Source organism: Neodiprion lecontei, chromosome 7 (assembly GCF_021901455.1).
Source record: "Neodiprion lecontei isolate iyNeoLeco1 chromosome 7, iyNeoLeco1.1, whole genome shotgun sequence".
NCBI classification, from domain to species: domain Eukaryota; kingdom Metazoa; phylum Arthropoda; class Insecta; order Hymenoptera; family Diprionidae; genus Neodiprion; species Neodiprion lecontei.
Window position 1 is genome coordinate 24,103,203 of NC_060266.1, and position 12,820 is coordinate 24,116,022.

The 12,820-nt window shown below is 43.5% G+C and overlaps 2 protein-coding genes across 11 annotated transcripts in view; both read right to left on the bottom strand.

The window, feature by feature from the left end:
* LOC107224485 (dystrophin, isoforms A/C/F/G/H) overlaps nucleotides 1–12,820 on the bottom strand; it is a 325,712-nt gene that overhangs the window by 118,084 nt on the left and 194,808 nt on the right. The gene's annotated exons all lie outside the window — the stretch shown is intronic.
* LOC107224567 (sialidase) overlaps nucleotides 6,868–12,820 on the bottom strand; it is a 44,746-nt gene continuing 38,793 nt past the window's right edge. The window contains exon 3 of the mRNA XM_015664667.2: nucleotides 6,868–7,062. Within this exon, the coding sequence (XP_015520153.2) occupies nucleotides 7,019–7,062 (44 nt within the window). The 3' untranslated portion in view covers nucleotides 6,868–7,018. The remainder of the gene's footprint in view (nucleotides 7,063–12,820) is intronic.

Genomic DNA, 12,820 nt, shown 5'->3' on the forward strand with positions numbered 1-12,820 from the left:
TTTTCGCCAAAAATGCAAAGGGGTTAGCCTTACTTTTTCTTCATTTTTCGACCAAAAATTTTTCGTCTCAGATTCGTTTCGTATGACTCTCGCCTGACTAATTGGACCCCCAGGAACTCAGGAAACGCAGCGGAAAGAGCGTGGGATCAACAGGAGAGAAGTTACGAAGGAAAAAGCACCTGCTGAAAAATGTCGAAAACACAGGTTCTCGTTTTTTGGCTCTAACTTTTGATGCGTTGATCGCAGCGTATTGGAACTGCGCCCAATCGATTTCTCTCGCAAAATTACGTCGGAATAGTGCCACAATTAATTTATTCCAGCACTTTTCAAAATCGCGAAAATTTTCGCCAAAAATGCAAAGGGGTTAGCCTTACTTTTTCTTCATTTTTCGACCAAAAATTTTTCGTCTCAGATTCGTTTCGTATGACTCTCACCTGACTAACTGGACCCCCAGGAACTCAGGAAACGCAGCGGAAAGAGCGTGGGATCAACAGGAGAGAAGTTACGAAGGAAAAAGCACCTGCTGAAAAATGTCGAAAACACAGGTTCTCGTTTTTTGGCTCTAACTTTTGATGCGTTGATCGCAGCGTATTGGAACTGCGCCCAATCGATTTCTCTCGCAAAATTACGTCGGAATAGTGCCACAATTAATTTATTCCAGCACTTTTCAAAATCGCGAAAATTTTCGCCAAAAATGCAAAGGGGTTAGCCTTACTTTTTCTTCATTTTTCGACCAAAAATTTTTCGTCTCAGATTCGTTTCGTATGACTCTCACCTGACTAACTGGACCCCCAGGAACTCAGGAAACGCAGCGGAAAGAGCGTGGGATCAACAGGAGAGAAGTTACGAAGGAAAAAGCACCTGCTGAAAAATGTCGAAAACACAGGTTCTCGTTTTTTGGCTCTAACTTTTGATGCGTTGATCGCAGCGTATTGGAACTGCGCCCAATCGATTTCTCTCGCAAAATTACGTCGGAATAGTGCCACAATTAATTTATTCCAGCACTTTTCAAAATCGCGAAAATTTTCGCCAAAAATGCAAAGGGGTTAGCCTTACTTTTTCTTCATTTTTCGACCAAAAATTTTTCGTCTCAGATTCGTTTCGTATGACTCTCGCCTGACTAATTGGACCCCCAGGAACTCAGGAAACGCAGCGGAAAGAGCGTGGGATCAACAGGAGAGAAGTTACGAAGGAAAAAGCACCTGCTGAAAAATGTCGAAAACACAGGTTCTCGTTTTTTGGCTCTAACTTTTGATGCGTTGATCGCAGCGTATTGGAACTGCGCCCAATCGATTTCTCTCGCAAAATTACGTCGGAATAGTGCCACAATTAATTTATTCCAGCACTTTTCAAAATCGCGAAAATTTTCGCCAAAAATGCAAAGGGGTTAGCCTTACTTTTTCTTCATTTTTCGACCAAAAATTTTTCGTCTCAGATTCGTTTCGTATGACTCTCGCCTGACTAATTGGACCCCCAGGAACTCAGGAAACGCAGCGGAAAGAGCGTGGGATCAACAGGAGAGAAGTTACGAAGGAAAAAGCACCTGCTGAAAAATGTCGAAAACACAGGTTCTCGTTTTTTGGCTCTAACTTTTGATGCGTTGATCGCAGCGTATTGGAACTGCGCCCAATCGATTTCTCTCGCAAAATTACGTCGGAATAGTGCCACAATTAATTTATTCCAGCACTTTTCAAAATCGCGAAAATTTTCGTCAAAAATGCAAAGGGGTTAGCCTTACTTTTTCTTCATTTTTCGACCAAAAATTTTTCGTCTCAGATTCGTTTCGTATGACTCTCACCTGACTAACTGGACCCCCAGGAACTCAGGAAACGCAGCGGAAAGAGCGTGGGATCAACAGGAGAGAAGTTACGAAGGAAAAAGCACCTGCTGAAAAATGTCGAAAACACAGGTTCTCGTTTTTTGGCTCTAACTTTTGATGCGTTGATCGCAGCGTATTGGGACTGCGCCCAATCGATTTCTCTCGCAAAATTACGTCGGAATAGTGCCACAATTAATTTATTCCAGCACTTTTCAAAATCGCGAAAATTTTCGCCAAAAATGCAAAGGGGTTAGCCTTACTTTTTCTTCATTTTTCGACCAAAAATTTTTCGTCTCAGATTCGTTTCGTATGACTCTCACCTGACTAACTGGACCCCCAGGAACTCAGGAAACGCAGCGGAAAGAGCGTGGGATCAACAGGAGAGAAGTTACGAAGGAAAAAGCACCTGCTGAAAAATGTCGAAAACACAGGTTCTCGTTTTTTGGCTCTAACTTTTGATGCGTTGATCGCAGCGTATTGGGACTGCGCCCAATCGATTTCTCTCGCAAAATTACGTCGGAATAGTGCCACAATTAATTTATTCCAGCACTTTTTAAAATCGCGAAAATTTTCGCCAAAAATGCAAAGGGGTTAGCCTTACTTTTTCTTCATTTTTCGACCAAAAATTTTTCGTCTCAGATTCGTTTCGTATGACTCTCACCTGACTAACTGGACCCCCAGGAACTCAGGAAACGCAGCGGAAAGAGCGTGGGATCAACAGGAGAGAAGTTACGAAGGAAAAAGCACCTGCTGAAAAATGTCGAAAACACAGGTTCTCGTTTTTTGGCTCTAACTTTTGATGCGTTGATCGCAGCGTATTGGGACTGAGCCCAATCGATTTCTCTCGCAAAATTACGTCGGAATAGTGCCACAATTAATTTATTCCAGCACTTTTCAAAATCGCGAAAATTTTCGCCAAAAATGCAAAGGGGTTAGCCTTACTTTTTCTTCATTTTTCGACCAAAAATTTTTCGTCTCAGATTCGTTTCGTATGACTCTCACCTGACTAACTGGACCCCCAGGAACTCAGGAAACGCAGCGGAAAGAGCGTGGGATCAACAGGAGAGAAGTTACGAAGGAAAAAGCACCTGCTGAAAAATGTCGAAAACACAGGTTCTCGTTTTTTGGCTCTAACTTTTGATGCGTTGATCGCAGCGTATTGGAACTGCGCCCAATCGATTTCTCTCGCAAAATTACGTCGGAATAGTGCCACAATTAATTTATTCCAGCACTTTTCAAAATCGCGAAAATTTTCGCCAAAAATGCAAAGGGGTTAGCCTTACTTTTTCTTCATTTTTCGACCAAAAATTTTTCGTCTCAGATTCGTTTCGTATGACTCTCGCCTGACTAATTGGACCCCCAGGAACTCAGGAAACGCAGCGGAAAGAGCGTGGGATCAACAGGAGAGAAGTTACGAAGGAAAAAGCACCTGCTGAAAAATGTCGAAAACACAGGTTCTCGTTTTTTGGCTCTAACTTTTGATGCGTTGATCGCAGCGTATTGGAACTGCGCCCAATCGATTTCTCTCGCAAAATTACGTCGGAATAGTGCCACAATTAATTTATTCCAGCACTTTTCAAAATCGCGAAAATTTTCGCCAAAAATGCAAAGGGGTTAGCCTTACTTTTTCTTCATTTTTCGACCAAAAATTTTTCGTCTCAGATTCGTTTCGTATGACTCTCACCTGACTAACTGGACCCCCAGGAACTCAGGAAACGCAGCGGAAAGAGCGTGGGATCAACAGGAGAGAAGTTACGAAGGAAAAAGCACCTGCTGAAAAATGTCGAAAACACAGGTTCTCGTTTTTTGGCTCTAACTTTTGATGCGTTGATCGCAGCGTATTGGAACTGCGCCCAATCGATTTCTCTCGCAAAATTACGTCGGAATAGTGCCACAATTAATTTATTCCAGCACTTTTCAAAATCGCGAAAATTTTCGCCAAAAATGCAAAGGGGTTAGCCTTACTTTTTCTTCATTTTTCGACCAAAAATTTTTCGTCTCAGATTCGTTTCGTATGACTCTCACCTGACTAACTGGACCCCCAGGAACTCAGGAAACGCAGCGGAAAGAGCGTGGGATCAACAGGAGAGAAGTTACGAAGGAAAAAGCACCTGCTGAAAAATGTCGAAAACACAGGTTCTCGTTTTTTGGCTCTAACTTTTGATGCGTTGATCGCAGCGTATTGGAACTGCGCCCAATCGATTTCTCTCGCAAAATTACGTCGGAATAGTGCCACAATTAATTTATTCCAGCACTTTTCAAAATCGCGAAAATTTTCGCCAAAAATGCAAAGGGGTTAGCCTTACTTTTTCTTCATTTTTCGACCAAAAATTTTTCGTCTCAGATTCGTTTCGTATGACTCTCACCTGACTAATTGGACCCCCAGGAACTCAGGAAACGCAGCGGAAAGAGCGTGGGATCAACAGGAGAGAAGTTACGAAGGAAAAAGCACCTGCTGAAAAATGTCGAAAACACAGGTTCTCGTTTTTTGGCTCTAACTTTTGATGCGTTGATCGCAGCGTATTGGAACTGCGCCCAATCGATTTCTCTCGCAAAATTACGTCGGAATAGTGCCACAATTAATTTATTCCAGCACTTTTCAAAATCGCGAAAATTTTCGCCAAAAATGCAAAGGGGTTAGCCTTACTTTTTCTTCATTTTTCGACCAAAAATTTTTCGTCTCAGATTCGTTTCGTATGACTCTCGCCTGACTAATTGGACCCCCAGGAACTCAGGAAACGCAGCGGAAAGAGCGTGGGATCAACAGGAGAGAAGTTACGAAGGAAAAAGCACCTGCTGAAAAATGTCGAAAACACAGGTTCTCGTTTTTTGGCTCTAACTTTTGATGCGTTGATCGCAGCGTATTGGAACTGCGCCCAATCGATTTCTCTCGCAAAATTACGTCGGAATAGTGCCACAATTAATTTATTCCAGCACTTTTCAAAATCGCAAAAATTTTCGCCAAAAATGCAAAGGGGTTAGCCTTACTTTTTCTTCATTTTTCGACCAAAAATTTTTCGTCTCAGATTCGTTTCGTATGACTCTCGCCTGACTAATTGGACCCCCAGGAACTCAGGAAACGCAGCGGAAAGAGCGTGGGATCAACAGGAGAGAAGTTACGAAGGAAAAAGCACCTGCTGAAAAATGTCGAAAACACAGGTTCTCGTTTTTTGGCTCTAACTTTTGATGCGTTGATCGCAGCGTATTGGGACTGCGCCCAATCGATTTCTCTCGCAAAATTACGTCGGAATAGTGCCACAATTAATTTATTCCAGCACTTTTCAAAATCGCGAAAATTTTCGCCAAAAATGCAAAGGGGTTAGCCTTACTTTTTCTTCATTTTTCGACCAAAAATTTTTCGTCTCAGATTCGTTTCGTATGACTCTCACCTGACTAACTGGACCCCCAGGAACTCAGGAAACGCAGCGGAAAGAGCGTGGGATCAACAGGAGAGAAGTTACGAAGGAAAAAGCACCTGCTGAAAAATGTCGAAAACACAGGTTCTCGTTTTTTGGCTCTAACTTTTGATGCGTTGATCGCAGCGTATTGGAACTGCGCCCAATCGATTTCTCTCGCAAAATTACGTCGGAATAGTGCCACAATTAATTTATTCCAGCACTTTTCAAAATCGCGAAAATTTTCGCCAAAAATGCAAAGGGGTTAGCCTTACTTTTTCTTCATTTTTCGACCAAAAATTTTTCGTCTCAGATTCGTTTCGTATGACTCTCGCCTGACTAATTGGACCCCCAGGAACTCAGGAAACGCAGCGGAAAGAGCGTGGGATCAACAGGAGAGAAGTTACGAAGGAAAAAGCACCTGCTGAAAAATGTCGAAAACACAGGTTCTCGTTTTTTGGCTCTAACTTTTGATGCGTTGATCGCAGCGTATTGGAACTGCGCCCAATCGATTTCTCTCGCAAAATTACGTCGGAATAGTGCCACAATTAATTTATTCCAGCACCTTTCAAAATCGCGAAAATTTTCGCCAAAAATGCAAAGGGGTTAGCCTTACTTTTTCTTCATTTTTCGACCAAAAATTTTTCGTCTCAGATTCGTTTCGTATGACTCTCACCTGACTAACTGGACCCCCAGGAACTCAGGAAACGCAGCGGAAAGAGCGTGGGATCAACAGGAGAGAAGTTACGAAGGAAAAAGCACCTGCTGAAAAATGTCGAAAACACAGGTTCTCGTTTTTTGGCTCTAACTTCTGATGCGTTGATCGCAGCATATTAGGACTGCGCCCAATCGATTTCTCTCGCAAAATTACGTCGGAATAGTGCCACAATTAATTTATTCCAGCACTTTTTAAAATCGCGAAAATTTTCGCCAAAAATGCAAAGGGGTTAGCCTCACGTTTCCTTCATTTTTTGACCAAAATTTTGGGTCTCAGATTCGATCTGTACGACCTTTTCCTGACTAATTGAACTCACAGGAACTCAGAAAATGTAGGTGAATGCGTGGAATTAACAGGAGAGAAGTAGTGCATCGGAGACTCCATCCCTGCATTACTGAAGATGGTCAACTTTTTACGCAAAATTGAAATGGGTTAGCCTCACTTATCGTTGATTAAAAAATGTCTTCCCTGTGAATTGATCTGTACGATGCATGCCTGACCCATTGGACCCTGCTGAGTGAAAAAATAGATCTGGAATAGCTAACGGTTAAGAGTTCAGGAAATTCAAAGGAAATGCGGTTAATGAGATTGTTGTAATTATTTTGGTTTGGGTTACAAAAATTAGTGACAATGAAATATCATGCATCATATATCATATCCTGCAGAGGTGTTGTCGCACCTGTACACAGACTGAATCTCAAGCTACATATGTAAAATATGATAACAACTTTCCACCGTAGTATCTTTCATTTCCTGCTCAAGACAATTCATACTGAACACTATTTCTTTCATTCAATAATCAGACTTTTTATGCAACTATCAATCACATCCGTGCATCCCTCCTTGTTTTCCACTATAAATCTATTTGTCAGTTTATCAAATCACAACACACTGACACCCGAACACTTGTACTAGAATAAGGGCATAATAAATAAATTGAAACTTTGAGCCATGAATATGTGCTTTCACTGCCCCACTTCGTCAAAATTCCGTTGAAAACTTCATGTATAGAGAACGTGTTTTTGTGTCTGTTGTTCATAGGTTGAACCTTGCTGTTCTTGTGATTTGTGAAGGCTGATCGTTTCTTCAGAATTGCAAAATAGACATGTAGAACAGCACAGGACGAAGTTCTGAAAAAATACTAAGTAAGTTTCATATATTTTGGCTGTAACTGTCGATTCGTTGCTTCTAGTGTATCCGGACCGCGCACAATCGTTTACGCTCGCAAAATTACGTCGTTATAGTTTATCAAAGATTTTTTTCCAGTATCATACAAATTTGTCCAAATTTTCACGAAAATTCCAAACGAGTTAGCCTTACTTTTTCGAGCAAAAAATTTAAAATTCAACAATCGATACGTATGATCCGTTCCAGACTAATACGACTCTCAGGAACGCGGAAAACCCGTGAAAAAGTATGTCAGACTAAAATATTCACAATTATTCCTGTTCTGAGACCAAAGTCAAACGACGAATGAATCCGAAGCGGAAGTGCGACGCAGTTTCAGCGCCGCGAGCAGCATGCGGGTGGGCGGAACTCGCAGGAACGAATCGAGGCAATAAATCGTGAAATCCCTTAGTTTAGTAACAATGGCTCGCGGGTCTCTGGACAGGGAGTCTGCCACACAGGTTGATACGCAACTTGTTCTCCCGCAGGAGCAACCGACGCGATTCCGTCGCACACACGCACGTAAAATGTAACGCAACACGCGTCGAAGGCATGCTAACGCGAAAGTTCGCGTGACGCAATGACTTTCAAGCAATAGGGTTAAAAGACAATGCTTGGGCATGGTCTAGAGACGCGAACACGTCGAAGTGTGTCGGGAACCGTGAACTGGAAACTCGAAACCGCAGAGTGAAAACGGATAACGGAAAAGCCGAAACGACGTAGGCAACACTGCGAATGGTCCGAAAGGCACGGACCGTGACCTAGATGCGTTAATTTGGAACATCCTACGATTGGATGAGATTCAATGTCTGTGCGGTTACTCCAAAGCCAGATTCTTCGTTAGCTGTTTCGTCATTGTCTATTTTCTACACACCTGCAACAATGAGAGTGACAACATCATTGTCATATTCAACTCAACGATACTCTATCGACTATTGGCCTTATTTTGCCATAATAGAACAGACTGAATATAATTATACAAACCAGCGTTGCGATCGCCACATGCGTCAAAGTTTCCTGTCGCCTATTCAAAACGGTTGTTTATACCTTCAGCGGTGCTAAAGAGAACGAGACCGATTCGCCGTAGCGTGAAAATGTCAATATACGTATGTACCTACATTTATAGACGGAAATCGTGGTTATTTGTTGTAGAATGTTGTTACAGCTGGTAAAGTACCGCGGACAATCCAAGCCCTGCTTCAGAGGCTGGGCTCTGTATCCAATTGCAAAAGGCATTACGAATTCGTTTGGTTAACGGATCTGACGTAGCCACTCAGGGTCGGCGCAGCGGACCGGCGAGTAAAAGTTGACAAGCTGTGATTTCTCATGGGATTATTACCGTCGGCGATTGTAGGGTAACCACTCGGTTTTTGAGAGTTAAAAATACAGAGTATACGGCTCTTTGTCAAACAACTTTACTTTTTCTTCCTTTTTTTACTCCCGCAGTTGAAACGTCGAGGCTAACTCGCAGCGAAGATACCCACATTTCGGAGGATAAAAGAATTCCGTAACTCGGGATCGGTTATTCACTCTATCCAGCAAACGGTGACCCGAGTTTTTTACGCTGCTGTTTTATTCACTAACATAAAGTTAAAGAATCACGTTTATGCAAATTTAAGACGAATTCTTCAGCTCCAGTTTTTCTCTAAAGCAACCAGGGATGCTAACTAATGAAAACCTACACATATGCCGAATTAATCGCGTTATTGTGTTCTTCACATTTCAACTGTTTCCAGATATTTATTACACATACATTCGCTCCGTTTCATTTCACATATTCGCTCGTCTAGGTACTTGAATTACTACACGGTGGGTACGAGGGTTTAAAATACGAGATACATCGAAGTAGCTTGACCCCGAAGTACCGACGCAATCTCTGAGGTAAAGGAACCTTCGAAGGATGCAAATGTAGTCCTCGAGGGTCCTGGCTGGTGCTCCAGGCCATCGTTCGACGACAAAACAAGAAAGAAAAATAGGGTTAGCCAAGAAGAAAAAAAAACAAAAAAAATGTAAGGGAGCACGGGCTCGTTTTATTTCTCCATCACGAATGAATAATTCATATACACAAGGTACATGTATTATATCTCCTTCGACAATTGCCAATATCTCATCGTCGGTGAGAATTCTCTTTGCAATCGTAGTCAAATCCTATCGATCTCAAACTATGTCGGCTGGATTTTAGTCACAAGCAACGGCGAAAACAAGAACCCTTTTCAGCATAACGTGTCTGGTTTAACCCCGGAGAGGCGCGGCGTGAAGATGAAAGGGAGGCTGTTTGTTAACGAGGCGTCATTACACCGTGGAGGACAATGCGAGAGTCGCACGTGTCGGAGAGACGGCAACGAAATTGGAAGAAAAGAGGTTAACAATTGAGGGAAACAATTCCGTCTGCTGCGTACGTTCGAACCGCGATGCCGACGTCGGATGCATCGAGCCTCCCTCATCCACCCAGTCGATAATTAGACTCGCTTGAATTAGCCGATCAGAGGAGTTCGCTGGCCGTATAATAACCAACGTGCTTGGTGCAGGTGATGATGATCATATCGCGTTGACGACCACATCGTTTAGCATGGCTGTTCGAGAGGAAAAGTTGTTTTGCCTCAAAGTGCCGCAGGCGCTACGTTGTATCGGAAGCTGAAGTGTAAACAACCACGGTTGCGCCGTTACTTGGACTTATTGATCGATTAACGAATCCTTCGACCTTCTTTCTAATCTTGAGGACAGAGCGTGTACGGATGCTCCAATTCCGGAACGAGTCTTGGCCGAATGTCTAAACTTATAAATTCATAGTTTACGTAACTGCGAAATGGTGCAGGGATGTTTGTCGCTTCGACTCAGGTTCGGCGTTTGCGCCAGTTACGACATCCCAGAGGAAGGAAACGCGGTTGAATGCGCTCAGGACTGACCCTGATGCCACTCCTCTGGCTAACAGTGGATATCGAAAGGCTCGCTGCCTTACTGGGAGACACTGCATGGCAATGTTGAGTTGTTTACTACCGAGTTGTTGTAACCCACCGCACCCACACGCACATATACACACGTGCACGCATGCTCCAACAGAGTGACGTAAACTGTGTATCGTTAATGAAGTTTGGCTTCATCAATTGATGACCTGCCAGTATCAAACCGTTGCCCAACGTTCTAGGGATCGAGAGATTCTTGATTAGAAAATTTCAGTAGGTCGAAGAAGAAGAAGAAGAAGAAGAAGAAGAAGAAGAAGAAGAAGAAGAAGAATAGGTCTAATAGTAGTGTTAACGATTGTTCTTTCAGTTCTGAGCTGAAACCAATTGGGGGAAGCTGGAGTCTTTTCGCTAAGCTACGGATCCCGAATGAGAGTCCTTGAGAGTTTGTAGGTTTTTATTCTATTAGTGGAACAAGTCAGCCTGCGCAAGTTTGCGTAAGAGTTTCTGAAACCCTCTTACCCGATACGGAGAATCGCAGCTGCACTTGATCGTTTCTAATCTTCATCTATTTATTTATTCATTCGTCGATTCAATTTTTCTTTTTAACGGATGTGTCAAACGTGGGCTGAGATTTACAGTGCGTAACATTTGTATATACATGAAATATAATGGTAAACATTGCAATGAAAATAAAAAAAAAAACGTCCCAGCTACAAACTGAGAAGAACGACCGCTAATCGTGAGCGGAACGACATTGCAAAAAAGACAAGAACTCGTTGTTAAATCGTCGTGTTTCTCTTTTTCCTATGGAACAGTGTACCGGTTATTATCGCGTTGCATGTTAGCTCACGTATAAATACGTTCACCTTCATTCACTTCACGCCAGGGGGAAACCACGTGGGCAACAAACGCACACATAGTCACGTATACTGTATACCTGTGACCGAGAAGAGAAATTGAGCGTAAAATAATAGATATATGTATAACAGATAGTCCTCGGGAATAATATTACGTTACGTGTATACAATTGGCCTCGTGTCATTCTCTGCACAGGTATAACTTTTCGACGTTTCGTATATACACAAACCTTTGACTTTTCTGAAAAATCTGGCATCACGTACGGTTACGTTTTCTTTTCTTTTATTTTTTTTTTTAATGAAATTGATTATTTTCACATCACACGCGTACGGAGAAACGTTGATCCTGACACGTCGCAACTTATTTATCACATCACCGACTCAGCGTAAAGCTGAGCTAAATAATTTTGGCGGGAAATTTTTCTCGCGACATGAAAACTGCACTCGACGCATCGTGAACTGGAAAACTGGTACCGGGTGCACTGGGCCTGAAAACTGGCACTTCTAGTCTCTCACTGGTAAACTCGCGACGGCGACACTTGAAAATCGCGGACGTTGTATATCCTGAAAGAGAGCGTCGGATTTAATTTGACGTGAAAATTCACCGAGAGTACGACGACGTTTTAAAGAAAACTCTCTTCTCTCTTCTCTCTTCTCTCTTCTCTCTTCTCTCACCGTCAAGAACACGGGTACACTTCTCACCTACGCATTTCGTACGACAAATTCAACCTTCCTTAAAAAGTACGCTGCACCAACACACAACAACCGCGACAACGTTCATTCGTCTCCTATCGTCGACTAATCGAGGATTACGGATGACTGGTAAGTACTAAATCGAGAATGGAATACACACATCGCCCGAACGAAACGACGCGCCATGAGAAAAGGAGACGAGACGGACCGCGTAGCGCAGCGTCGCGGATAGTCGGTGGTACTGTGTTCTCTTGGTGCCCGTGGAAGGCGAGCACCGGGTCCTACCTCTACACTCTTCGCCGACGAGGTTGCCGGCTAGAGGACTTACGGAGGCGAGCCTCGTCTGTGCAAAGAGACCTTCGCCCGTCCGTTACTTGAGGCTGGCATACGAGTGTGCGAATGCCTGTGTGAATTGTTCACCGACGCCACGTGTCTGCTAGTGTTGGTCAATGTTTCATACACCCTGCCTGGCTCAGAGCGTGTGTGCTTCGTTTCACGGTGCGACGTGAAGTCAGAGAGAGAGAGAGAGAGGATCGAGGGAAGAGGGGGGCAAAAAGAGAGGGAACACAGAAGGGGGAGGCTGGATGAAAGAAGGGGGAAAACGAGCGAGAGCGACGACGCGTTTTGCCTGTAACATTGCAGCGACAAACCGGAACTGGATTCCCGCTTCCTGCGCTACGCGGTCTTTTCAATAGAATGGCGAGAGAAGGGACGTTTCTAAAAAAGAAAAAAAAAAAAACCGAGTTTTCGAGAGAAGGGTGGAAGTGTCGGTTCTTGTTTTTTATTTATTTATTTTTTTTTTTCTCCCTCCCTACAGAGAGCGATCGATTTTCGCCATCGAATTTTACCCGCAATCAATTTGCGCTTAGGCGAACACGCGCGAGTATGCATGATAAATAGCCGAATGCCATTACCGCAGTCCATGGTTATCACGGCTCGCCTATCCGGGGGTAGGATCTAAACGTTGTAGGTACCGCTCTGGGTGCCGGGGATAATTATCGTTAAGGCTAACTGTGACCGAGGCTCTCCTCTTTCGCCCTTCCCGTCATGCGAAACCGCGGAAGGTGGTTCAGGGCGTAACTGTCTGCGTTATACGTACAGGTCTACCTTGTTAGCGACTTTGCGTTAAACGTTGTCCCTGCAGGCTTGCAGGGTAAAACCTCGAGAAATCGTGCAATTTCCATCCCCCCCCCAGTCGTTGTGCAAAGGTGTAGTATAAGTACCTCGCTGCCGGGTGTTCAGGTTTCTTAACCAGCGCCTCTTCGCTG